Raw genomic sequence first — 26909 nt, forward strand, 5'->3', positions numbered from 1 at the left:
GAGGAGGTGGCAGGGACTACTTGGAGGAGAGCACTCATGGGGATTATCCTGCATCCACATGCTCTCTGGAACAAGCAGAGAGCTCTGCCCATGCCTCAAGCAAGGCTTTCAGGCAACCCTTTAACATTGCAGGGTAAAGGGTTTCCCTGCTGCAGCCCTGGGAGAAAGCAAAGAGGAATTAGCAAAGTGCAGGGAACAAATAGCAAATAATTTCCTTCCATGCCACTGGCTGAGGGGGAAGAAAGCAGCAGACTGCACACAAGGGAGTGGGTAAAGTGCCTCCCGCACTGCTGAGCCCAACTGGACAGCCTGTGCCAACAGGCTTCATGATTCAACAGACAAACCCTGAGTGAGAAATGAGTTTCTGCCTTCAGGGCTGCTGCTGCTGCCCATGAGGCTGAAGCCTGAGTTCAAATAAGTGCATAACAGAGGGCAGGCAGGAGGGATACCTTTCTATTCAAAATCCTGCACCCTCTTCACAGGAGGAAGGGGATCCATCCCCTCTGCCCCTCAGGATCAAAGATCCCAAGCTACCAGTATCAGGTTTTATTTTAATACAAACTAAAAGCTTTTGGAGTTCAAAGAAACATGGACATGACACAACAACAGAGCACGCAAGGGACACCCTGACCACCCCAAACCCTGGTTCAGGATGGAGGCCTGGAGCTTTTTGGCTCCCCAAGGTAAAGCTTCTTTCAGGGCAGCAGCAGTTCCCTCCTGGAGCCGAGACAGGGAGGTCATTTGATGCGGTACAGGACCTTGCGCTGCATGCGGTGCTGGATCTCACCCCGCCGCATCATCAGCTGCAGCACCTTGTAGATGGCATGTTCTGGGTATTTCTGTAAAAGGGGAGAGCAGGGGAAGATGAACCAGCATGGAATAGCTGAGGAGCTCAGAAAGAACCTGCAACCTCTGCTAAAGCCTGGCTAGGACTCTAGAAGGAGAAAGCCCAATAATGCAAGACACTGATGCTCCCTTTCCCTTTCACTACTTTAGATCTGACTGCAGCCAGTGTCATAAATCCAACAGTTTTGGTTTCAAGGGTAGGAGCCCAAACCAGCCCCAGACTTCAGAGCTTTTGCAGAAACTTGCCTCAGTCCCCTTAAACTCTGCAATCACATTGCACACCGTTCACTACAAACAACTCCAAAAGCATGACCAAAAAGCTCACCAGTCTGCTCTTGAGGAAGGGGTTTCATGCCCCCAGCACAGCCTGGTTTCACAGCCCAGCCCTTCACGGGGTCCCTGACCCACCTGCCGCATGAAGTCCTGGACAATGCTGTGCTCGGACACCTGGGAGCCGATGGCAAAGCGGCGCTTCAGCTGCTTCTCAATGCGGGACAGCATCTCCTGGTCCTCCTGTGTCGTGAAGCCTTCTGCCCCTGCAGGGAGATACTGTGTGAGCTCTCTCTGACACCCAGACGTCACTCTCCAGGACACAGTGCTCACCTCCTGTGTCTCCCACCACACCTGCAAGGCTTAGACTTTAGGGATCCCATGAACAATTTCACTGTAAAAGGCTGTGGAACTTCAACCACACAACTGAATGTGGACCTGACTGCTGGAGCTTCCTTCAAACCCTTTGTTCCATGCTGCTGCCCAAAGAAACACTGACTTCACCTTCACAGAGAAAGATGTGACAGGATTAAGAGGTTGAGGAACCATGTACAGCACCAGACTCTACCCTTGGGACCACGGGGAGCCAGGCCAGCCCTCCCCTGAGCAGCACAGGAGACCCTCAGTGTCATTTTCCATTGCCCTCCCTGTGAGGCACAGCCCCACAGCCACGAGCCCCTTGCTGCCACAAGCATTGCTTTGTCTTTGCTCAGGAAGGAGGTCCAGCACCTGTCCTTCACAGTCAGGTCCTGGGAGAGGAGCTCATCTCTTCCTGCCCTGAGCAGCCAGGTACAGCACGTCCCTCTCTACCCCAGCACAGAGCACCTCCTGCTTACCTGACAGGTTGCCTGACATGGCTGCATCGAGTGTGGACACGTGGAAGAGCCGCAAGGCCTCCTCAACATCTGCCTCGGTGGCAAAGGGCTGCAGCCTCATCTTTGCCAAGGACTCAGCAATGCGCACAATGGCCTCCAGCTGCCTGCAGCCACAGGAAACATTGCCTGCTTTCTACTGCAGCTACAAGGATGTTTCCCCGACTCCTGCAATCCCCACCTACCCCACTCCAGGCACCTCCTGCCTCCTCCCACATTACTTTCAATGTTCAGGGTCACACCCTCACACCCCAGCACTGTGACAGCCCCTGGATCAGCCCAGCAGTGCAGCCCTAATCCCAGAGGTTTGGGGGGCGAGGAGGGGGTGCTGCTCACCGGACAGTGATGGGGATGCTGGAGCGGCGGTCGCTCTCCTGCTCGTGCTGCCGGGTGCCGCTGCGCATCAGGACGTAGCGGTTCTTCAGCTTCTCCGCCGCCCCTGCCGACAGCCGAGGGCCACACTTCCTGCAAAGGGAACAGGAGTTGGAGCCAGTGCCACCGGGGAGGGTCCCCAGGGCACCCCTCCCTTCCCTGGGTGCTGCAGCACCACTGCGAGCTCCTATTGCACCCTTTTTTCAAGGCACGAGTTAAGAGAAAGGTGGCTGCCAAAAAGCCTCGCCTGGCACTCACGTCCGACAGAAGGAGATGAGCTTCTTCAGCTTGTTCAGCTCGATCTCGCCCTCCACGGCCTGGGTCTGCGTCAAGGCACTCACGTGTAAGGACATCACGTGCTTGGCCAGTGTCTGGGAAAGCAGAAGGCAGTCAGACAGCAGGAGGGCCCTGCCTCCCCCTCCCAGAGAAGGGCGCCGTGAGCCCCACCTGCAGCTGCGCGGCCCAACTCACCATGTCTCGCTCCTCATTGTGCTCATCCTTAACGATGAAGATCATGTCAAATCGGGACAGGATGGTGGGCATAAAATCTATGTTCTCTTCACCCTTGGTCTCATCCCAGCGCCCAAAGACAGAGTTGGCAGCTGCCAGAACCGAGCAGCGTGAGTTGAGAGTGGTTGTGATTCCTGCCTGTGGGCGAAGGCAAAAAGAAGGATGGTGTCAAGACCACCTCCATGTCACAACAGGTCATTAATTCAGTGAAAGGTTGAAAGCCATTTTCAAGGATTCATTGTCAATCACTTGCATTTAATAAGGCCCCATAAGTAACACCCAATTGGTTTGCAATGGTGGGGCCTGACATACATGTCCTTTTGGAGGAGGGCTGACTTCAGCTGAAACTTGAGCACTGAGTAATTTAATTTAAAACCTCTTGTCAAGGGCAGAGACACAGGAGACCTCACCCCAGGTTTGTGATCTGAGATAAACACTGGGCAGACAGAGCTGAGTCCTCCTGGGCAGCTTTGGTACAAAGCATGGGTTTGCAGGTGCAGCCTGACAGCCATCAGCAAGGAGAAGCCACGAAGTTCAGGCTGCCCAAAGCCTCCAGGCAGGGCTGACTGGTCTCAGACCAGAGACACCAGCAACCATCAATACCATTGCCTGGACTCTACAATGGGCAGTTCTGGCAAAAGATGTGTGACCACTGGGCTCTCAGATTCCCACCTCAGGGCAGTGTGCATCAATCCACAGCTCACCTTGGCAATGGAGATGGTCTGCTGCTCCATGGCCTCATGGATGGCCACACGGTCATCCTCCCGCATCTTTTCATCCCAGGTGAGAGAAACCAGGCAAGGAGAAAAAGTCACCATCAGTCACCTCTGCCAGACCTCTGCTACACACCTACTCAAGTGACCCCCCACACAAAGCTTGTGAGGGCCTCTGCCCAAGAGGGCAGGATGAATTCCCTTGCAGCCCCATCCCCCTGACCTTCCCTGAAAGGAGGTGAGGGAGTCTCAGAGGAGTTGCCCTTCCTCCTGCAGCTCTGGGCTCTCCTGGGACAGGCTGGCATCCCAAGGGCTCTCCTTCCCAATCCCACACAGGCAGCCCCACAGGTACCTTGTCAAACTCATCGATGCACACCACTCCTCCATCTGCCAGCACCATGGCTCCTCCCTCCATGAAGAAATTCCTGGAGGCAGGGTCCCGGATCACTGAGGCTGTCAAGCCAGCAGCACTGCTGCCTTTTCCTGAGGTGTACACCTAGTGCCATGGGGGACAAGGAAAGGGACAGCACATCAGCTGCAGCAGCACCCAGGAGCCCACTGCTCCAGCAGAGAGACAAAGCACCCCTGGCACTTCAAAATCCAGAGCTCCTGGGGGAAGAACCTCCAGGAGAAGCCCTCAGCACATGTAAAAAGCAGATGTGATAGGCAAAGAGCAGGGCTATTGTCTCATCCCAAGCTTCAGACAAAGCAGCTGTGACACACCGGAGGGCATGCAGACACAAACACAGATATTAACTGCAGAAGAGGGAGTGATTCATTGTTTCGTGGGCTGCTGCATTAGCTTTGTTTGCCCCTTGAGGGAACAATACAGTCAGAGGCTGAGTTTAATAGAGACTACAAAAAAACACAGCTGAAAACATAATTCTGTGCTTGGGCTCAGGCTGGAGGTCCGTGCCTGAGATGCAGTCAACTTAATTTGTCCTGACCAGTCAGCCCCTCTGCTGATCAAGCCTCAACAATAAACAGCAGCACCAGGCACATCTTTGGACATCTGCAAACAGCCTGGCTCACAGCATAATAAAAGGCATGACCTTGTTCCCCTTCCCTCCCTCATTCCCAATCCCTTCCAGGCCAGTGCTGAAAATGGCAGTTCACACCTCTGCCAGCTAGTCTAGCTGTCGATGCACAGGCAGGTGTCTGCTGTGACCACAGTCTTGTCTCTGGGGCTAGACAAGGAGAAGAAGGGAGAAAAGGGGTGCATTGCAAGTGGGCACCTGGAGCCACGTACCCCAATGGGCGAACACTTCTCGACAAACTTCAGCAGCTGTGATTTGGCCGTGCCAGGGTCCCCCAGCATCAGCAAGTTGATGTCCCCTCTGCGGGTCAGCCCATCCGGGAGCCTGGAGCGATGGGGTTGGGAAGAAGATAGGGAGGAGAGATGGTGAGCCTTTATTTTGATAACAAAGCACTGACTTTGATAACAAAGGCTGACTCTTCCCCCTCACCTCTTGCGTGAGCCTCCAAATAACAGGCAGGCGATGGCCTTCTTGATGTCCGTGCTGCCATAGATGGAGGGTGCGATGCTCTTGGCAATGGTCTCGTAGATGTTGGGCATGGCAGCGAGGCGACGAAGCTCCTCCTCTTCCTGAGGGGTCACCGAGCCAGTGAAGCTATGCCCTGTACAGGGATGAGGGGAATGATGCAACAGTGAACAAAACGAGGTTTTAAAGGAAATCATATCACTCCCCCCATGCACACTACAACAAAAATCCCCTCTTGGAGATCATGCCAAGTGCCACCAGCTGGGAAGGGCAAGCATCTGCTAACCCAGAAAGGCAGGCTGTGTCCTTAGAGGCTGGTAAGAAAAAGCAAAGATCTTAGGCAAAACACCTCTTCTGGAACCAGAGGAAGAATTACAGTCAGGACCATGTTTTAAATGCAATTTTAACCACGGACTTCAGCTGGGATCTTCAGGGATGGCTTAGCAGATTCTCACTTAAACACCTTGGAGGACTCCGGTTGAGACCTCCTCATTTAATGTAACTGAGAAAAAGCCTCATAGGACATGACTATAGAAAGCCCAGGGCAAGTCAGACCCCTGGAATGGCTTGAACCTGCTGTTATATAAACGCAGAGAAGGACCAAGGCTGTGATTTCAAACAAGTCTTGCTGAGGGATCACCTTGTTCAGGAACGGAGTGGGGTTACCAACACAGACCAAAGGCACACCAAAAGCAGCCCTCACCTGAGCCCTCCGTATCCACCTGGATGCCCACCACGCGGATGTAAGCGCTCCGGATACCCACCCCCACGTTGTACCGACTTTTGTTCTTGCTCTGTGCAGATTTCTTGATGGAGTAGATCCCCATGATAGTGACTCTGTTCCCTGGGACAACTTTGTCACACAGGTACCTGAGGAGACAGGGAAAAGCAGAGGATGTTGGAGGGAAATGATGGCACCAGCAACAGCCAGCATGGACAGGGTGGGAAGGCTGTGCCCTACCTGTCACAGTAGAGCTGCAAGTGCCGGGGCATCTCCCCGTGTGGCACAGCATCTGGGGACTCCTGCAGTTTCAGGACCTGGAAATCCACACACTTGCACTTATCTGGCATGATAAAATAAGGGTCCAGAGGGCACCTTGGGCGGCCAGCTTGTTCTCTGTGCAGAGAGATCAATCAGGGAAGGCTGTTAGCACTGAGGAGCCACCCCGTGGAGCGCACGTGTAGAGGGGACAGCAGCAATAGCAAGGGTCAGCTGCCCCTTCCAAGCACGGCCACATCAGCAGGTAAGGGCAGACACACAGGGCCAGACTGAAGGCCACCAAGCCCTCTGTTTTGTCTTCAACAGGTGCCAAATGTGTATGTGAGAACAAACCAGAGGCAGGGTGACATTTGTTTGAGCACTCTGCCTGCCTCCCACCCCTCCCCTGCTAGCTGTAAGCAGGGAAGGTAATTCATTAATTACACAGAAGGTAGCAGCACAGACTCAGTGACACGGCAGGGCATTTTTCTTTCCAACCTCATGTACGAAGCAAATGTTAAATGGTTTCTGGTGAGAAAGCAATTAGCAATGTGACAAGGCTAACATCCACCTCCCAGTCTCTCAAGACAGATCTGCCTTGCTACATTACAAGCTCTCCGAGACAAAGAGCAGCTCCACATCCTGCTGCTGTCTCAGAGGGGCACGACTGATGCCTGACTCCATGCAGGGCTTTCAGGAGCAAAGGGCTGCACAGACTACACACAAGAATGATCCCTAGCCCAAACCTCTCTCAAGCTGCATTAGAGTTCAGGTGCAGAAAATAAATACTGGCAGGTATAAGCCCAAAGGCACAATCCACCAGGACTGGCTGCCTTGAGAGATGCAGCACAATGTCTGCCTAGAGCTGTAAAGCAGGATAAAAGGGCTAGTAGAAAAGCATCTTCTCTTCCCTAAGGAAGGTAACACAAAACAGGCCCTTCAGGAGTGGGAATGTGGAAGCAAGGAGTTTGGAAAAGAGGACAGCAACTTAACACAGCATTATGGGACAGTTGGAGGCAGGAATGAACATTTAGGTACGACAGGCGAAACTCCCTATGAATAAAAAGAACTCCCTGGACACTGCATGCAGCACTGACCATGCAGGGTCACAATCAGCATGACCACAGACAGACAGCTAGAACGTGCCAGCTAGAACTGCACACTGGCACAGGAGCAGCACAAAGGGTGGAGGCAGAATAGTGCGGATGCTGCTGCCTTGTGGGACAGGGAGCAGGTTCTACAATGCATGGGACGTAGCAGGAGCAGGAAGAGGGAATGCAGACTTTTATTGCCCTCCAGTCCTTACGTGTTGCATTTCCTGGGCAGAGCATAGCCCTCCAGGCCTGGGCGCACCGCGATGTTGCTGATGGTGTTGCGGCAGCTGCGGCACTGAATGGTGATTCTGGTGGCTTTGGCTCTCACAGGGGTTGCTGCAATTACAATCCCAGGGATCTTCACAAGGTGGGACATCTGGTCAGACTGAAAAGGTTAAGGTGAAGGGAAGGTGAGAAAGCCATCAATGGAAGACGGATGGGCAACTACATAGCATGAGAGCAAAGGACAGAACACTGTGCAGAACCCACTAACACCAGTAACAACCCTTTGCAGCCAGATTTAAGTTGCTGAGTAACACTTCTTGTAAATTAGTGAGTGACCCATGTCCTGAGCCATGTGACCAGGTACCAAAAGCTTCCCTGCAACCACACCCACACAGACACTCTCTGCGTGGCAGCCCATTCATTTCACCTCACCTTCAGGCTGCGGATGTTGGCTGCGTTGGCATCCGACCGCAGCATCACTTGGATGTCTTGGAGAGTCTCCTCCCCTGAGGGACGAGGACGAGTGACCTCATCTGCAACTTCTTTTGCTGCTTCTTCCAACTAGGGAGGGGACAGTGGGCTATCAGTTACAGCAGAACACCAGAGCCACTCTCGTGGCAATGTTCTAGGTTGACAATGAGGTTGCCAACCTCCATCCTTACCAGCTGCAGGTGCTCTGCTGGCTGTTTGTACAGATAGTCCGCAAGATCTTCATCAAAGCTGGCCAAGTCTTCCATCTCCACCTCCACCCAGTACTGCCCCAGGTTATAGTGACGTTTGAGCTCATCCCTGGAAGGCAGGAAGTGGCAAAGGTTTGCAGGGCAGAAAGCACCAGTCACCCACAGCAGCCTTAGAAGCAGGGATCAGAAAAGGCAGGCTCTGCAGGGAGTCCTTGGTTTGGAAAGCAAGTAGGGCAAATTAGGTGAGTTCTAGGAGAAGTGCAGGGGAACCTGGGCAATCTTTCACCCAAGCCCACTTTGAAAGGTGACATAAGACCAGGAACACCAGTGCTGGCAGTGGCAATGTAAAGTATTTACTGGAGTTACATGACCAGATAAACAAATAGAAAAATTCTATATAGGATAGTAACTACTATATGTAAGATGTGGTTTAAAACAAAGGAAGTGGTAACAGAATAGACAACATTTTCCTTAAAAATACCAGGATTAATGAAATTCAGAGGTGAAAGACTGTTCTAGCCCTTGATTATGATGTATCTCTATGTTCTCTTAACGTTGTTTTTCCAAACTGCATAGGCAAAGGGCGGCCAAAGGAACTTCATAGGCCGGAAAGGCACACATGGAGAACGGTGCAGTGATTTAATGGATACAGAAAATTCTCCAGACCAGAAAGCACTACAACTTCAAAGACAGACCTCGAATCTCAGAACTAAGTACAAGCCTGACAGTGTGGATCCCTCTATTGCTACCTTTTCCACTGGTCGGCTGCCTAAAAGTTTGTGAGAACACCAGACTTCTGCTTTTTCATCAGGTTAAATATGAACATCTCTTATTACTGAGCTTTTTGTGGCCTACGAGAAGAGACAAAGTGGCTATTGCGTATGCGGGTGTGCACTGCAGGAGAGAAGTTAAGAGCAGACTGGATGCGCGGGTGGGAATGGGAAAGGCTCAGAAGGAGAAAAGGGCCACAGCAGCACCTGTATTTGAAAGTGAAGCCGGTCCGGTCCGTGCCCACCCGGTACTGCCGCAGGAACTCCTTGAACCGTTTCTGCAGCTGCGACTTCCGAACCTGCCCCTCGTCCACGGACACGTCTCCCCCAAAGCTGTCGCTGTAGTAAATGCCGGGGTCGTCGAAGCCGGACATCGCGGCTGCTGCTCCTCTGCGGGGTCGAGAGCGCTCGCTCAGCCCCGGCCGCCTCCTTCCCCCGCCCCGCACCAAAGACCCCGCGGGATCGCCCCTCGCCGAGCGCCCCGCACCGCCCCGGCCGCGCTCCTTCCTCGCAATGCCCCATCCCAACACCAATCCCAATGCCAATCCCCATCCCAACGCCAATCCCAACTCCCCGCCGTCCCGCACCTCGCTCCCCACCGGAACCCGCTGCCAACTTTTTCGCGGCAAAAGCGGCGCGCGGCGGAAACCAAACCGAGGCAGGGCGCGCGCGCCGCCTCCGCCGCCGCGCGCTCCGATTGGCCCGCGCGCCGCGCGCCGCCGCTGATTGGCCAGGGCGCCCCGCCCCGAGCGCGGTGGCGCGAAATCTGGGAGCTAAGGGCGGGGAGAGGCGAAATGGCGGGCGGGCCGCACCATTGCGGCGGCGTGCGCAGGGGGAGGAGCGGGTGATACCACTGCGGGCGGGGGGAGCGGCCCGGGTGGTGCGGGAATAAAATGAATTCATGACTGTTGCAGGTTCCTGGGGCTCGTCACTGCTTCAGGGCCTCAGGACACGAGTTCTCCGGGATGTCTTCCTCCTGGTTATTAGTGAATTTAGGGGGAAGGCTGGCACGTCACTGTGTGCGCATTTTGGCCCTTTCAAGGCGTGATAATGCACGCTCTAAATGTTAGGAACAAGTTCCTAAGTTTCAGTTTTCATCTTTAATTGTTAATGTTAAATTCCAAGCTTTACCCTGTTCTGGTTCCTAATTAATGTAAATTGTTAATGTTACATTATTAGCCTCATTCTCTTTCAGTCCCCAATTGTCTCACCCTATATGGCCTTTCCCTTTGTCTGTGAGGAGGGTGACATCATGGATCGGTATGCAAATGAAAGGAATGCTAAGGACACTGGGATACTAGTCGGACCTAAAACCCCTTAAGATGAGCCCAAATGATATCTGGAACAAAGGATAGTGTTCTCAGGTTGGGAAAACAGTTCAGGACATGGGTTTGTCATCTTGAGCTGGTTTGATTTCATCGCCATGACATAAACAGCACTTTACCAACATGACATCCCTAGACTAAGTCCAACCTTTTTGGGGTTTTTGTGAGCCTGGAGGCTCCAATTCTCTTTGTGAAAACAAACTTGAGCTCCTGTTTTTCTGATCATCTGTTGGACTCAGCGGTGGGCTGCGCAACCCCTTGGGCTCCCCCCCAACCTCATTTTCTAATAGAGGCCTTGCAAAGGAGCTGGGCTTCTGGCGCGATTTATTTCATTACATGCAGAGTAAGGTGGGAAGCCCAGTGCAAGGGAGGGTTGAGCTGCTGCCCATGGGAAATAAAGTTTGTGTTGTTGTTGCAGAGAAATCAAATGTATTCATATTGATCATGAAGGGGTACAAATAAAGCCATAGTCTCCACCTCTGCAGACTTGAGGCTTAGCCTGGGGTTTTCAGTGTGTGACCACAATGGCTGTGAGATACCGAAAGCACCATCTCTCTCCTGCCGTGAGCAGGGAGGGTGTGATGCCAGTCAGAACCCGTATTTTCCAACTTTGAGGTCGCAGTCAGGCTCTCTGAGCAGTGGAGAGGGGCTGAGTGTGGTGCAGTGGGATTCTGAGCTCATGGGCATTTGTTTGACTCTTTGGGATCTTAGATGCCTCAGCGTGTTTGAACAAACAAAATTACTTAGTTGGGGTGGTTTAGAGGAACTCAATAGGTAGAACTTAAATCTGAATGAACAAGTTCTTGTATTTAAATAGCTATGAGGTCTCATATCCTGGTTTTCAATCACCTATCTTTTTCAAGAATTAACTATTTTTTCTGGCAGATGGATCTAAAAAGGGAATTATTAAAAGGGGTTGGGGCAGGGATGCAGAGTAGAAAAGAGCCTGAGAATTATGACAGGCCTGTTCTCCCACTGCTCATTCTCAGCAGGACCTGCCTTCTGATTCTTGTTCTTTGAGCAAGTTCAGTGCTGGTCATTAAAACAGATCAGTAGGAACACGCATCTTTGGGATTAAGGTCACAGCCAGAACTGGCAGACCGTGGAGATGGGTTGATCACAGAGGCTTTCTGGTAGAAAGAGAGCACTCTGAGGTGATAACTCAGCAGTACCTGCAGTGCCATACCCAAACTGCAGCCTCTCCTGTGCTGGGAGAGCTCCTGGAGCAGGCAGGGCTGTGGCTGGACACAGAGCCAGCCTTCCAGATGTGCCTCAGCAAAAGGCAAGGAAAGCAAGCTGTGTGCATGGGCTGCTCCTGCTGTGCTGTGTGTTTGGAGTGCCTTTAGCAATGCCACATGTGTGCCAAGTCCTGGGAGGGGAGGGTTGGTTTGGAGGGCAGTGCTTGTGTGCTTGATGCCTCCCATTCAGTTGCCTCGACCAAAACCTAGGATGCCTTTAACTTTTGGGTGGTGAAAACATTCTTGCAGTTCTGCTTCACGCTGATGTTCCTGCGAAGGCAGCCTGGTAATGCAGCTCTTTGCTGGCAGCTCAGGGAGAGCTGTCCTGGTTTTGACCTGCTGAGGGTCCCATCACCTTTTTCTTATGATAGAATAGCAACCAGCTTTTATGTACCACTTCCACCCCTTAAAAATATTTTGCACGCTCACTGAATTTCATGGTGTTTCTAGAAACAGAGAGCAGTATGTAGGAGCTGAAGGAACCTGCCTCACCTTATAAAGGTTATTGTTAGTACTGAGTGGGAGCAGAGTCTGGCTCTGATGATAGCTCCCACTTCTGTCTATTGTCTGTGCAGGCAGCAGCTCCAAAAACATATAACCAGGAAGAAGACAGACACCTCCCTTCTCCCCAGTTAAGACTTCAACAATAGGAAACACCAGGCCTGAAGACTTTACATTGAAATTTATTATGTGCATAAATTATACAACCAGACAAGAATGACACTGTATCTTCAACAACTTTTGTCTTTTGTTTTTCACAGACCAAAAATGACTGGAAAAAGAAATAACAAAGACCTACTAGTGTCATGTAAAACTGTCTGTAACCCAGGGAAGCCATGTGGCTCCACAGAGAAAGTGATCACAGTATTATCTAGCAGTATAAAAAAACCGAGCAAACAGAGCTCCTATGAGCTCCATCTTTCTGAGGAAAGGCAGATGTCAAAGCTGTATTTCTGATCCTGTAGGGATTTTGTAGGCACTCTGTAAAGCAACGACAACACTTGGCCATAGTTTTTAGCCTTTTCTACCCTTGGTTTTGGGTGATAAAGTCAGTCTCTGAGAAGAGCTCACACCAAGCACAGGAGAGACTTTGCCTGAACCCACTTACTCTTTGATTTCTGGGGAGAAAAGTCTCCTAGTATTAGTGGCAGAACCAAGATCACAGTACCCAGTCAGGGGTTTCTCTCACAGGACTGGGGTAGGTGGATTAGTTCAGGGTGAGGGAAGTCACAAAGAGAAGGTGAAGATCCCGCTTTTTCACATGGCAAACAAGCCCACGGCGACTGTCATGGCGAGGAAGCTGAGCGCCACGATCCACCGCACCAGGGAAGTGGTGGGTGTCGAGTCTGTGCTTCTCATCTTTGTCCTTTCACTTTCCTTCCCAGCTGCTGGACCTAGAGCAAACAGGGAGAAAAAGCAAATAAAGATAAGTGAGAAGAGGTTGTGGCAAAAAGCTGCTGACGTGCAGTGTTTGCTCTCTGCAGTGCCAGAGCACACCCTGCTGGAGTCATCCAGGGAAGAAGGAGAAAGCCCAGAGCCCAGCTGGGAGAAGCAGGGGCAGGAGGTTCTGCTCTCCCAGTGGAGAAGGAAAGCAGCAGACTTGCTCTGGGAATCACAAAGGCCCACAGCCCTTCTGCCTGTAGGTGACTATCAGCCTCTTCCCTTGTCTTCTTACAGGCTTGTACATGCACTGCCCAGCTCCATCAAACCCCTGATGTGTGCAGAAGACAGACAAATACTGAAGCTAGGATTTTAAAAGGCATTTTGTCTCCTACTTCTCAGTGATTTAATTAGTTAGGCATCTAAAGACCTTGAACAGTCTTCAGCACTCCAAGCAATTTTCACAGTACAACTTCAGGATGGAATTCCTCATCCAACACCAAATTTTTCTGAAAATCTTACTTGTATGCATATATTGGGAAAGGAATGGCAAAATTTCACAGAGAACTTTTAATGCCTTTCCCACAGAAGCTGCTTTAATCTTTCACTATCTAGAGATGCTTAAGGCAAGGTTTACTTTTCATCTTTGCCATTGAAAAACTGTGGTTCAGTCCAGGATGCACTGAATACAAATCTCTATTTTAGTTTCAGAATGGATAGGCCATAAGAGGTTTTTTATTTGAATTGCATGTCATCATGGAAACCCCTCTGTTCTGTAAACATCTGAGCTCGTTCCTCACTCAGGTACAAGCCTGACTTACAAGCTGATTACACTCCACCATCCAGAGCAGTGCTCACTACAAACCCAGCACACTCTCTGAAGTGTTACCCTACTACTTTTGGAAAACAGGAATATGATCAGAAGGAGATACAGTCCAAAAGGAGAGGCTGCTGGATAGGACTGTGTCCAGAAGAACTTTCTGTCAGCATCACAGCACCATGGCTGATCTGCAGCACCCAAAATTGATGCCTTTGCTTCTGTGAACTCAAAGTCAGTTTTCCCTGTGTTGAATGAACCTTACATTTGTTACAGCCCTAGAGAGGAGTCTCTTTTTTTAAAGCTTCCTCACTGACACACTTTCTGGAGAGCCCACATCGCTACCCTCGCTCTGTCTTGTTAAGAAGGAGCTTTGCACACAGCAGTGCCTCTCCTTGCACTACCTGCTGGTGGCTGGAGAAGAGATGAGGCAAGCACCTCATGCTTGTTTCCCAATGGCTTTTCCAAACAAGGACAGAAGAAGGGAGGAGAAAGAAAGGAAGGAGCCCTGTGAAGCACCTGCCCTTAGAAGTGTCTTACCGTGCTCATGTGATTTGTTGATGTTCCTCATGCGAAGCAGCTCTGCCTTTGGCTGCACAGGGTGACCATTCTCCTGGCCCTTGGACACCAGCTCCTGCAGCGCCTCAAACACCTGAGAGGAAGGAACACTGTCTCATTATGTGGCCTCTTCTTGTTCTTTCACTAGATAGGCACTTCATGAACTAGAGGAAGACATGAGGCTTCAGTCTAAGTCTCCTGGCACATTTTGCACAGAACAAAAGTTGCCTGTGTGGTCAAGAGAATGTCTTTCAAACTCCTTGTTCATTTTACAGGTTCTCCCTGAAGCTTTCGGCTAAGGAGAAGGCTATTGCCCATGTTCTGTTGGGAAGAAAAGCAAGGTACAGGTCACCTAGTCAGAGTGCACAGCAGACCTGTGGAACTTCACCACAGAGGCAGGACAGATACTAGCTGGTAATCCCCACTCCCAGTATTAACCCTCATTCATATGTGAATAGTGGTACAGGGAAGAGGCTGCATTCAAACACTAAGGGAGGGAGAAGAGCTTTTCAGAGACTATTGTTTTATTCACCTCCCAGGTTGGAGAAGCATGGCCATCCAACTCTGACCAGCTCACCCTGATCCACAACTTGTCATAAGCTCCCTAGTGGAAATACTGGCCTTGTATTTCCCCTGTAGCTATTTTCCTGTTTGAGAGAGGATGTGGGCTGGCAGGGCTGGCTGGTTGTTACTCACCTGTATGTTTAACAGGAATGCTTTCTTGGCCTCCTCCATGACTCTTTTCTTAGTGGCAAGGTCCATCTCGAGAGCATTCATGCGGGAGCGATAGAGCTGCTTGAACTTGGTGGCATTGGACACCCCATCAAAGGTGAAGAAAGCCAGCCCTTCCCCAGTGCTGGGCAGCTGGAGAGCCTTCTGGGCAATTTTCTTCAGCACCTGCCCCCCAGACAGGTCTCCCAAATAGCGAGTGTAGGCATGGGCCACCAGGAGTTCTGGCTCGTTCTGGCCTACATAGTGGAGTCTCTCGACGTATTTCTGAGTAGCCTCAGGACATGGGATCTCTTCCCTCCAGTTTCTGCCATAGAAGTACTTCAGGTCTTCCTCCAGGGCAGCTTTGCGGTGCAGCTCCGCAGGAAAATACACAGGGGCATAAACTGGATTGTTCTTGTTACGTTCAATCTCTTCCTCCAGAGCAGAGTAGACAAAGTACAGGGATGCTGTAACCAGCTGAAAGACAAGAAGGAGGATGAGCTATAGGTGCATCTGTTTGTCTTTTTCAAGTCTGTGGGACAAATTGTACTAACAAAAAAGGTACTCGTGGGCACACCCACTATGAGTCACCAACATCTGTGATGTTGGAGATTTCCCACGTGGGAAACAGCGCTAGGTACAGGGAGACACTTTTAACCCTTCCCCTTCTGCGTGAGACAGCAATCAGGTGAGTCCTTTCCAGCAAGTATTGGTCTTACTCTTAAAGTCACTGCCTTGCCTTCAAGTTAAACTCTTGCAGCTTGATGTAATGTAAACTGGAGCCCTGCTTAAGCATTCCTGGTCTCTTCCCATTCCCTCAGTCAATAGAGAGGGTATTCCCAAAGGTATCCTTTCTGGTACATTGTTCAAATTTGAATACTCCAAAATGTGGCTTCCCTTTGTGGGGCCTTGTGAGATGATGACACACCCTGGTTATTTTTCAACATATTCATCCTGTCAGCATCCCGCCATCCTGGGAACTGAGGCACCACCACTCTGCTCACTCAGGCATGCAAGTGGGGTTGCCTCCTTCGTTGCCCCAGGGAGACAAGATAAAAGGGATCTGGAAGCACAGCCTGCCTCTGAAAGATGCCTTTGTGAAGGAGTGCTGGGAGGCTGTGTTCCCCCCTCTATTTTGAAACCATTGTTATTGTTGTTTTTCCCAGCTTATGCGATACTTTCTTCTATCTGCCAGCTTTTCCACGTGGTCTGAGACAATATAGCTGTGTTCTTTCCTTCCCCAGGCATTCTGTTTTCAGACACTATTATGCCTACCCCACCCCTTCCTTACCCTGGCCCCCCTTATGAGCAGCAAATTGTAAAAGATTAAGGTGTTGCAATAGGTGTTGCAAGAGGTGAGTCCGGTTTGGGTAGGGGGGATTATGCTGCTCACAGGAGAGAAAGTAGTTTACTTTCTCACAAAGCAGTCAGTTCTGCAGTGAGAGAGTTCCCATTTCAACCTTTCCCCACCGTGCCAGCAAATAGGACTTTGATAAGCACACGGGCAGTGACTGGTTGTGGAAACAAATATCCACCATCTGGGAAGTCACGTAGCAGGCCAGATATATAGGTCTGCCAAGACAGTAAATAAAACCAGTTTTTTAAACAGTAACCTGTTACCCAGCTTACTGGAAAAGAAACAAAATATGGGAACATTGCCTTACAAATTAAGCAAAAATAAAGCTCAACTGATTGTTTTCAGACGCAGGTAGTGGTTTAATGAGCAACATGGTTTTTAAAAACTTGTTAATTTTTAAAATCCATGTCCCATCTCATTTGCCTGACAGCATGTAAAAATCATCTAAGAAACAAAGTTTTATTTCTGAAGGTCTTTTTACATGCTAGCCTGTCTCAAAGTTCACTACCTAACCAATGCCATATTTCTAACCGCAAGAAGTCCAAGAAGTCAGCACCTGAGATTGAATTTATGCTTGGCTAAGTATTCTGAATGCCACCTGTCAGAAATAAGTAGTGTCTTTCTACATCTCTGGATTTATTTACCAAGGAACAATTCAACAACAAAGTAATTAAGCCACAGGTTGAATTGGTAGCTGTTATTTGCAAGTCCATGTGTCACATCCTATAGCCTCTCAGGAATTTCTTGCCCAGGTGTTTGCTTTGGTTTTGCTCATGGCTTTGCTATGTGGCTCAGATCTCAGGAATTGTATCTATCCAGGTTAGGCTAATATGTGGAAATGTTTCTCTTTTATCTTGAAGAAAGCAACAGGCTCCTGCTTGTTAGCAGCAGACACAGATTGCTCAAACTCAGTCTGCTTTTGAGTTATTGTTTGTGATCTCAGCTGTGGTATAACTCAAGTTACAGTGCAAAGTTCAGTGCCAGCAATGATCCCACATCCTCACTTTCTCACCATCCCATCATTATTTCTAGCTGCAGCTACCTAGAGTGTTGTAAATGTAGAATTCCCCCTCTTTTGGGCATTTCAGCTGCTCAAGTATCTGAACATAGTTCTATCTGCATTAACTGTATTGCAATAATTAACATGCAGGCATTTATGAAGAAAGAGAAAAGCAATAGCATTAGTCCCATCAGCCTCTTTGTTCTTTTTCTCCCGTTTCAGCTTGGCTGCCCATTGTGATATGCACAGTCCTTCCCTTCCTTCTGCAAGAGGAGCCAGTAAGACTGATGAAAGCAGAAGTCTGAAGTTTTTCATGTTTTTTATAGGAGGTGCTGACAGATCATGTCCCCATCCTCCCCGCTTTAGTCCCCTCACTGATGTAGGTGAGGAGATCCCAGCCCTGAGCAATGCTGCTGTGAAGTACCTTAAACTCCTGGAGTGACACCTGCCCCTTCTGGAAATTCCTCATGAACGGTGTGTTCTCTGCCTGCTCGTGCACCTCCTTGGTGGCTTCCTTCAGTAGTTCTGACAGGTCTGTGGACATTCTGGGGAAGCACAGTGAAAGAGCTGTTAGTACTGTCTCCTCTGACAAAACAGATCTTAGCTCTCTAGGACAAAAGGGGGAGGCTGGGATGGCAGGAAAAGGAGCAGAGCATTCCCGAGAGATGTGGATGGGAGGCAGAGAGGACCAGCTTTCCAAACACTGTCCCGAGCAAGGGAGACTGACAGACTCCATCCAGAGGTGGAGGCAGCAGCATGCCTTTCCCCGCAGAGCAGGAACAGCAACAGGAACAGCATGCCTAAAAGAAGGGGAGGAACACAACACTCCTCAGACAAAACGCTTCCCTCTCGCTGCCGTCCCGCTCTCACCTTTCGGAGCTGTGTGACCGGGAAGTTTCCATGTTTCTCCACGTCTTTCAGTCCTCTGCTTCCCTGCTGCTGTGAATTCTGTCCAGGACAGCGAGGCTCAGAGCTGAGCAGCCTGGCTCCCACATCCAGCTTTATACAGCCAGCCCACGTGAGCGAGCGCTGACCTCAGTGTGAGTACAAACTTCTTGCAACACAACAGCACTTCCCTTCCCAGCCCGGCTCTCACCCCCTCCCCGCCTGCAGCCCCAAGGAGCCAGAAGGAAGTCACCTGATGCATCTCGATAACTAAGCAAAAACAAGAGGATGTCCAGAAACTTCTCTTTTAAGGGTGCCTGGCTCTGTAACCCTTTCAGAGCCTTGCCTGTGGCAGGCGGTGCTCATTGAGGTGCTCATTGTCCTGGGGACAGCGGGGTTGGATTTACAGGGCTGATGCCTGCAGTACAGAGGGCAGCCTCCTTGCCCTACACCCCAGTTTATGTGCCTTGCACCTGCCTGGAGACCTAATCCAGCACTCACCATCACCTGCTCTAGCACAGCTCAGGTATAAACATCCCATCTCCCATGTCTGAGCTCATTCATGCACCAGCTCTGGCCTGCAGGTGCCAAAACCTGCCCTCGTGCAGCTCCCCCTTGCCCTTGCCCTGGGCAGCAAACCCTGACACTTTACACAGAGTCAACACAGGTGTGCCAGCACCTGAGATGCACAGAGAAATCCATTCCATGCTCTCTTGCTCATGGAAACAATGGCATCTGATTTGTTAGACAGCTGGCTCCTGTTGTCACCACAGCAGTGTGCAGGGCAATTTAGGAAAATATCACTCCATCTCCTAGATATCCAGAAGGCTGGGGTAGCTCAAAACATATCATACAAGACTTGGGGGAAACGGAGAAAGTCTGCAGAGACTTTCAAAGGCAATAATTTCTTTGATTTGGGAAAAGAGTTGGACACAGTACTTCTGCCAGTAGCTGTTGCTCTGCTGTGGTTTTTTTTTTTTGTTTGTTTGTTTGCTTGATTGTTTGGGGGTTTTTTTTTGTTGTTGTTTTTTGGTTTTGTTTTTGTTTTTTTAATAAAGTGGTCAGTGAAGCAGCTAACAGATGAAGCTGGGCCCTTCTTTCCCACCTGTAGCTATGCTGGAAGCTGAGTTAGCAGTGGCAGATGATGCACTGGCTGGCTGTACTTTGGAAAAGCACACGTTTGTGCTCATCCCAAAAGAGCAGGGCACTTAGAGCCACCATTCCCCTGCTGCTGTGGTGTGAGAAACTCCTGGTACACTCGTGCAGGAGGTGGTGGGGAGGCAGAGCCTGGGTGGAAGAAGAAGGACTGTGGCATCTGGTGTTCCTCTGCAGCCAGCCCTCTCTGTGGATGCTGCTGTCCAAGCCAGCACCCCGCCTGTCTCCCTGTCACTGCACCCACACCAACCCCAGCAGGGTTGGGGGCTGTAGGTTAAAAAGCTATTCTAGAAAAAATATGCCTCCATGCTTCTTTTTTTTACTCCAGCAGACATCTGGCATGCAGCGTTCAGGAAAGATTAGTCAGCATTTCCATCCTGACTCAGCCAGACTTTTCCTGTCTTGCTTTTGTCTTTTAAAGCAACAGTGCATGCTGACAAAAGCTGACATGTTCCATTCTTACCCCCCATGCCACTGCAGACAACTAGCTTGCTTTTCTGGAAGGTAAAATAAATTTATCAGGATGTCTGAATCTTCACAGCAAGTGTGACAAAGCCCGAGACATTTCCTGAGAGTGCAGAGTCCATGTGTAGAGCAGACAGTTCCATGGCCAGTCCTTCCTGAAAACATTGATACCAGTTTGCCACAGGAGTGGCCCCAAAATGAATGTTTCCCTCTGGCATAACTCCTTAAAGCTCTCATTTTCTGTCATTTTCAGTGAGTCCTATTCTGACGGGGGAAGCTGGAGCCCAAACTGAACCTCTAATCCTAGTGGAGGGAAGTAGGAAATATATGAGAATTATAAAAGATTTGTATTATGAGAATATACTTTGTGAAATAATATGAAAAAATCCAAACCTCAAGCCCTGCCCCTCCTTTCACCTGCAGCCCTGGCAATGCACCCAGTTCTTCCCAAGGACTTTCTGGGTGCTTTCAAGCCAATGATTTTGTCTCCAGCCTGCCCACCTGCCTTCTTCCAACAAGCTGCATGCTTGGTGGCCCTATAAAAGATATCAAAAAATCCTTCTCCCTTCCCTCCAGGATTGTGGAAGGTCTGAATGAGGCTGCAGGAAGAAAGAGAGGGTTTCTAGTCATGTTGCTACCATTGCAGGTAGGTTTTCTGGCTTGTAACCATACTGCCCCAGGATATGGAGCAGTACCTTCTCTGGCTCTTGAGGCTTTTCCTTCCCCTAGGCAGGCCACAGGAGATGCAACTCACCTCTGCCAGGAGATTTGCAAAGGTGCAGACAAGCAAGCTATGCCCAACAGGTGATTTATGCTGTCTGATTTGGATTTCTTGGGATGGAGCAGCTGTGAGACTGAGCCTGGCTCTCTGGAAAGGCCCAAATGCCCTGTAGCAAGATGGAAGGAGAACTGAAAGTGGCCTGTCATCATCTTTGGAGTTGCTGGCCTGGTGTATTCCTGGCCCCTCCAATGCTCTGCAGCAAGGGCTTGAATTGCTTCTGCTGTGCTGTTGCTTTATGATGGGTGGGAGGTCAGTGACACTGAGTGAGCCAATGTGCCAGCCAGCAGGGACTTGTGAGGGACTATCCCTTCCTCAAAGAGAACTTTGGAAGTTGGCACTTGAGAGCCGTGAACAGGGAGAGAGGTGAGTGCATTTAGTGGAAGGAGAAAACTGGCTCCCAGAGCACAGTGGGCCATGGGAAATCAGAGACCAGCCTGCATCCAGGTCACTAGGAAATTCTGCTTGAATATCACTAAAGTATCAGCTGCAGTCTGTGCTGTGGCAGCAGCCCTGATATCTCCTGACCTTCCAGTGAGCTGTGTCTGGGTGGTGCAAAGGCACCAGCAAAACTGCCCAGGGGATTTCCAGGAAAGATGAATAAAGTAGCCTCAGGCAAGATATTTGTAGAAATTTCTACTGGGCTTAAAAGTCTGTCTGCAAATCCCAACCCCTGAGAAAATGCTTAGTCACGAGATGGGAGATGAATGGTTAAAAACAACAGAAAGTTATTGAGGGGTCAGTGTTTCCATGTGGAACAGGGAATTTTCTCCTCTTTGCATATTAACAGCCTATTTTGCCAGTAGATTTATGGCCAGAAATGTCTGGTTACACAGGCAGTCATGGGATGCAAAGTCAGCTCTCCTGAGTCCCTTGTGGGTAGCACTGTTTCACACTGGGCTCTGGCAGGCAGTTCCCAGCAGCTCAGCCTGGCTTGGCTTCTGTAGGAAAAACCGGTTTTAGCCAGCTCAGAGGGGTTAATGGGCTCTCTCAAACCGTGACACAGCAAAATGCAGTGCCTGGCTTGCACTGGGAAAGCTGACTCAGTGACCAGGATTTGCTGTGTAATGGTAGGGCAAAAGGCATTACAGTTATTGCTTAAGATGACTTGCTGGAGAAAGGAGTCTGTGCTGGAGTGTACAGGGATAATCTATGTGTTAATTTGTATTTACCAAAGGGAGATTACCTCTCCCAGCCCCACCTTGGCAGAAGTGATCACTGCTCTCAGCATCCAAAAATCCCAGTCTAGAGCACAAATATAGGTGAAAAAAGGAGGTCAAATGTCCAATGCACTGGAAATCCCTATGGAGAGCTCAGGCACTGCAGCTGTCCATGGGGGAGGCACTACTGGTACCTTTGGAGGGTTGTATAGATAGGCATGGCTGTGCTAGGCAAACCCCCCACAGAGGAACTTCACAAAACAGTGTGGTGGGAGATAGAGGCACAGGCAGATTTCCCAGGATAAATGAACCAGCGTGACAAAAATAGGAAATGCAGATTGCAATAAATATTTTCATAGATGTGTGGGTATATGTGTGCTGCAGCACTTTGGTATCTCCAGCACATAGCTATGAGCAAGGAGAGAGCCTGGGCTGTCTGGAAACAGAGCGGGGAGAAGGAGGGAGAACAGAGCAAGTGCCCTGCAAGGCATGAGCCTGACCAGAGTCAGGCAGTGACCTTAAGCACACAGCAGGTTATGGGTACACTGGGCTGAAATTTTGGGAGAGGGTGCATAGAGCCCACCACACTTCCTAGAGTCTCGGTGGTAGTGGGAATCAATCCTGTGTCCAGCTAGGAGCTGCTTTGGCAGCCAAAGGGAGGTGTGGAAGGGAGTGGGGCAGAGCTCTAGCAAATAAAAATCCCATTTGCGCAAACGTTTCAGTCAGTGCTGGTGCCTCCTTTGTTTCAGTGCCACGACCGTGGAAAACAAAGTGTGCCCTGACCGCGAGATGGAACAAACCACGAAACTTTGGATTGGAAAAATCACACGTATGCAACAAAGAGGACCTTGTACCACACGGCTCACATCCTTTTCTCAGGAGAAGGAGGAACGGGAAGCCAAGTTTTGCACAGAAAGCGAGATCCAAGTCCCCCCTCCCCGCAAGGTTTCCAAATGACCTTTGCGCGGTTCCCTGGCCCAGGGTACAGGAGGAAGGCGGGGCCGCAGGAAGGGGCTGTTTCTGGAGATTTCTCCAGCTGTCCGGAGCGCAGGGAGCGGGGCCAGGAGCAGCAGCTGCAACCGCGGCGCTGCCCCGGGCAGGCTCACGTGGAGCCCGCTCGGCCGTGACTCAGCACCGAGCCCCTCGCGCGGCCCGGCCTGACCCTGACTCAGCAGCACGCCCACTCCGGCCAAAGGGTGACTCAGCACTAGCGGGACAAGCCCGCGGGGTTTGGGGCTCACGCCCTGCCGGAACGTGCGGCATCGCTTGCAGCCACGAAATGTTTCCCTTTCGGCTATCCCCGGAGCCGCACCGGCTGGGGCAGGAAGGGGTGGGAGAGCTGGCGTTCCGAGCTGGGAAAGCTGCGCTCCTCTCTGCCTGGGGCTGTGGGGATTGCTGTGTCCATCTGCTGGGGACCGGGACAGTCTCTGCTCCACACGGGGGAATCAAAGCATTGGGAACTGGGGTGCCGCACGGGTACCCAGCTTTCACCTGTGCTGGTGGAAAACAGCAAACCCAAGAGCCGTGTGTGGGAATGAATCCATTTTAGAGACCGGCATTCAGGATGTGCCAAATTTAAGTGACTTACTCAAGGTACACGTAGGGTGTCTATGACATAGACTGTGCCCCCTCTTTCACTCGTTACCAAAGATCGCTCCAGGGTAGGCAGGACCTCATTTACCCCACCGAGCTGCTCTCTGTTTTGGGAGGGTAACAGGTACATCCTGACCAGGAGAAATAAACGAAAGAAGGGTTAGAAAGGGCAGACATTACTTCAGAGACCCTAGTTTAGGGCAGAGTGGGCTCAGCATCGGAGAGCCCTGGAGCTTACGGACTGCAGCCGGTACAGCACAGGAGCCAGAACGTCCTCCTTTTTGGGGGGATGCATTCCCCGGCATCCCAGCACCGAGGAATCAGGACTCTGTGCTCAGCCCTTCCCCTGAGCAGTGCTGGGCACAGCAGGACCTCGGGGCGGTGGCGGCAGCTCTTTAGCTAAATAATCATTAACAAGGGACGTGGGACTTGGATTGAAGTGTTCGATGGCCGGGTGTGGTCTGGCAGAGGCCGAGAGGGACCAAAGGTTCTCACAGGTGGTGAGACTGAAGGTGCTGTGGGGTGAACCATCCCCTGACTGCCCTGCTGGAGCTGGTGGTTCATGGTGTGCATGCCAGCATGAAACATGTCCCTGCCCAGGGGCAGAGGGGCACTGCTGGCAGATCACCACACCTTGGCTTTTTAAATTTTCTTTTTCCTTCTCCCCCCCACTCCTTTTTGGTCTATAACTGCAAAAGAGCTTAGAGAAATTGGCACCTCTCTCTCACTGAGACTTATCTGGCATTTAAGCTCTTTTAAATTTTTTTTCTCTTTTTTTTTTTTTTTTGGTCAAGCAGCTAAAAATACCACTGAAGTGCCTCACAGCAACCTTTCTAAACACAGATTTCCCTACCACTCTGTGCTGGTGACAGAGACTCCCCTAAAGCTGCAGGAAAGCCGTGTCCTTGCCTCACCCTGCTGTCAAATTTGCTTTGTGCCTGATCCATGCTTTTCTGCTGAGACTGGCCAGGAAAACAAGTGCCTGGATACAGGTACACATGGCTTCTCTGTGCTGCAGGGGAATTTCTGATGCCCCCCAAGAAAACCCCTACTGCAGAGTCCCCAGGAGCCTCCTTGGCAGGGTTGAGATCCCAGCCTCTCTGTTGCACAGTGTAGCAGCCCTGCACACCCCATCCAACAACTCCTGGCAGGGACCAATGTCCAGCTTTGCAGGAAGGCTGCTAGAGACAGCACTGCAGTAAACTTGTACTCATGGGAACTGATCCTGTCAATGGCCATCTCTATTCCCTCGTTCCTGAGCACTGGAGCACCTACTTTTCCTCTCATTTGTTTATATAGTCTTCATCCACCCTTAGCAGCAGCAACAGTAATCTAGAGGAAAGGCGAAGTGGCTTTATTCTCATTTTGTGGAGGGAGGGAGAATTTTGTTATTATTCTCAAAATAGGCTTTGAGGAAGTTTTGACGTGGCAAAACAACATGAAAGTCCTGTGGAATGGAGAACAGCCTTCCAAGTGTACTGGCTCAGGACACTTCTGTGCTGACTTTGTGGGACAATGCTGTGGGAAATCAGGCCATATTTTTGCTACCACCCTTTAAAAAAAATTCATGTACTCTTTGGAGGTTAGTGGTTGGTAAAAGAGAAACATGTAATTCTTTGCCTGTGTGAATGTAATGCTGGCATGCCAAGTATCACGCTACCCAAACATCATGGAAATTCTCATTAACTTTAAGCATATATTTAGTTTTAAAAGATGTCGAGCAACTTTGACCCTGTACAAGGAAGTTATGTCTTTCTTCATCTAGCGTAGCAACAGCTTTTCTGGGTCATGCAAAATATCTGTCCAGGTCATGATCCTGTTCCCAGTGTGGTTATTTATGGGTGCCTAGGCAAAGCACAAGCACCCCTTCTTGTGCTCCATGCAGTCACAACATGTGGGTGAATGCATGTCCTGGAGTGGTCACTGTGCGAGGCTGCACAGGACTGATGGTTGCAGCATAATACTAGAATATGGAAAAACTTTGTTTTGTTTCTGTCCCCGGGGGCGGCAGAGCCTGCTAAGCAGGTCACTGCCAAGGGAGGGGCTGTCCTCTGCAATCGGGAAACCCAGGCTGGGTATGCGAGGGACCACAGCCATCTGGTGGTCAGAGCGAGCATGCAGCTCTGTTCTTTTAAAAACAACATCAGAAAACTTTTTAAAAGGGAAAGGCATTTAAAAGAATTCCTTACAGTGCTTTTTTTTTTTTTTTTTAAATCACGAAGCAGTTTTTGTCAATGCGAAGAGTCCAGCAGCCTCTACTTAAAATGACCCCTTGCAGAACTAGCATGTTTTTTTTTCCACCAAGTTCCTTCTCAAAAGAAACCTTGCAAAATTATTCAAGCTATTACTGGTATAGTCTATAACAAGTACGACAGTACTGATTTGGAATCTTTCCATGCCTTCATCCCCTTTCTTAATATTTTCAATTACTTGAAAAAGAGACACCTTGTCACTGTTGGACAAATCTCGGTGAAAAGCACAGTGACCATGCCTGGCTGCACAGGCGGGAGGGGACAGGCTCACCCCGGGGGCCACAAGCAGCTCTCTGAATTTTCACCTGTCGGCCATCGATTCAAACTGACCTCACTTGGCAGACACCAAAAATGCTTTCCATCTGTTTGTGCCTCGACAAAAATAGAGGCAACCCATTTCTGCTGCACTCAAGTCTTCCTTGGGGACAGTTCCCTCTTGGCTTTGCCAGGTCTTGTGCCAGCTGTTCAGGTACTTAAAAACAAGGTGAGGGTGAAGATGGGATCTTTATCTTGAGGTGGGCCCAGGGCATCCCAGAGGCAGTAAGGAGGAATTTGAACTCCCTCCACCCAGGATATTCATTCAAGGATGTCTTAGTTTCTCCTTTTGGGGAATTTGCAGGCAGTGCTCTGAGGGAGCTGGAGGCACTGAGAAGTTTAAGTGCCAGCTGAGGTGTGAACCAGTGTTAAAACATCACCAGTGTGAACGGGCTGGTACTCTTCATAAAAGGCTGATGTGACACCAGAAGCCCTTCCTTCCAGGTGAGTCAGGCAGCCCGAGGCCAGGCACTGGCCAGAGGGCTTGGCCTTGCTTGTTCTGGAGGCTCTTCTGGCCCCACAGTTACAAAACTAGCATGTGTTCCATCATGACCCTGCTCTTGCTCCTCTTCTTCACATGCTCCAGCAGGGGCGGCTCAGCCACTTGGCCCTTTTGCCTTTCTTCAGATGACATTTTCAAATCCACTCAACCTAATTTTAAGAATCCTCCCCACAGCTCCCACTCAGCTAGACGCTGGAGAAATGGTATAAGGACAACTGAGGGTGTCCTGTGGATACCAGAAGGCCTTTTAGTAGCAACTGTATTCTTGCACGTGTTTGTAAGTGGCTTATGGACTGCAAGGTGGGTGTTCATATCTGGTCACAAGGCAGAGAGGGAAAGAAGAGGAAGCAGCTCATCCTCTTGCTGTTTTCAGATGGCCTGTAATCACCTCCCCACAAGACTGTAGTAAAAAGGATGGAGCACCTGCCTTGGTTGCCAGCACCCTCAGCCCCCATGCTCTTCTGCTCTCAGCACCAGTGCCCTCGCATTTCCATGGAGAGCAAATGTGGCTGCATGATTTCATCCCTCTTTTCCTCACAGCAATCCTCCCCTCCCCACACCAGCACTGACAACACACACCATATC

At 50.3% G+C, this 26909-nt stretch overlaps 2 protein-coding genes across 3 annotated transcripts; both read right to left on the reverse strand.

Moving 5' to 3' along the window:
• Positions 1-531: 531 nt before the first annotated feature.
• Positions 532-9506, reverse strand: MCM5 (minichromosome maintenance complex component 5). Its single transcript, XM_033058147.2, has 17 exons — positions 9421-9506; positions 9041-9223; positions 8046-8172; positions 7816-7944; positions 7371-7543; positions 6047-6202; positions 5789-5955; positions 5050-5221; positions 4833-4944; positions 3936-4079; positions 3575-3640; positions 2832-3008; positions 2619-2731; positions 2325-2453; positions 1953-2095; positions 1255-1382; positions 532-839 (listed from the first exon to the last, which is right to left on the reverse strand). The coding sequence occupies exons 2-17, from the start codon at positions 9205-9207 to the stop codon at positions 738-740; spliced, it is 2205 nt and encodes a 734-aa protein (XP_032914038.1). The 5' UTR covers positions 9208-9223; positions 9421-9506; the 3' UTR covers positions 532-737.
• Positions 9507-12063: 2557 nt separating this feature from the next.
• Positions 12064-18268, reverse strand: HMOX1 (heme oxygenase 1). 2 transcript variants are annotated; one of them, XM_033059012.2, is made up of 5 exons: positions 18090-18268; positions 17644-17764; positions 14848-15339; positions 14134-14245; positions 12064-12790 (listed from the first exon to the last, which is right to left on the reverse strand). In XM_033059012.2, the coding sequence occupies exons 1-5, from the start codon at positions 18119-18121 to the stop codon at positions 12654-12656; spliced, it is 894 nt and encodes a 297-aa protein (XP_032914903.1). In that variant the 5' UTR covers positions 18122-18268; the 3' UTR covers positions 12064-12653. The 2 variants fall into 2 exon arrangements, with proteins under 2 accessions (XP_032914903.1, XP_032914902.1); XM_033059011.2 differs by lacking the exon at positions 18090-18268 and having other exon boundaries at positions 17644-17970.
• Between the last annotated feature and the right edge of the window lie 8641 nt (positions 18269-26909).

This window comes from Catharus ustulatus, chromosome 4 (genome assembly GCF_009819885.2).
Source record: "Catharus ustulatus isolate bCatUst1 chromosome 4, bCatUst1.pri.v2, whole genome shotgun sequence".
Classification (NCBI taxonomy): Eukaryota; Metazoa; Chordata; class Aves; order Passeriformes; family Turdidae; genus Catharus; species Catharus ustulatus.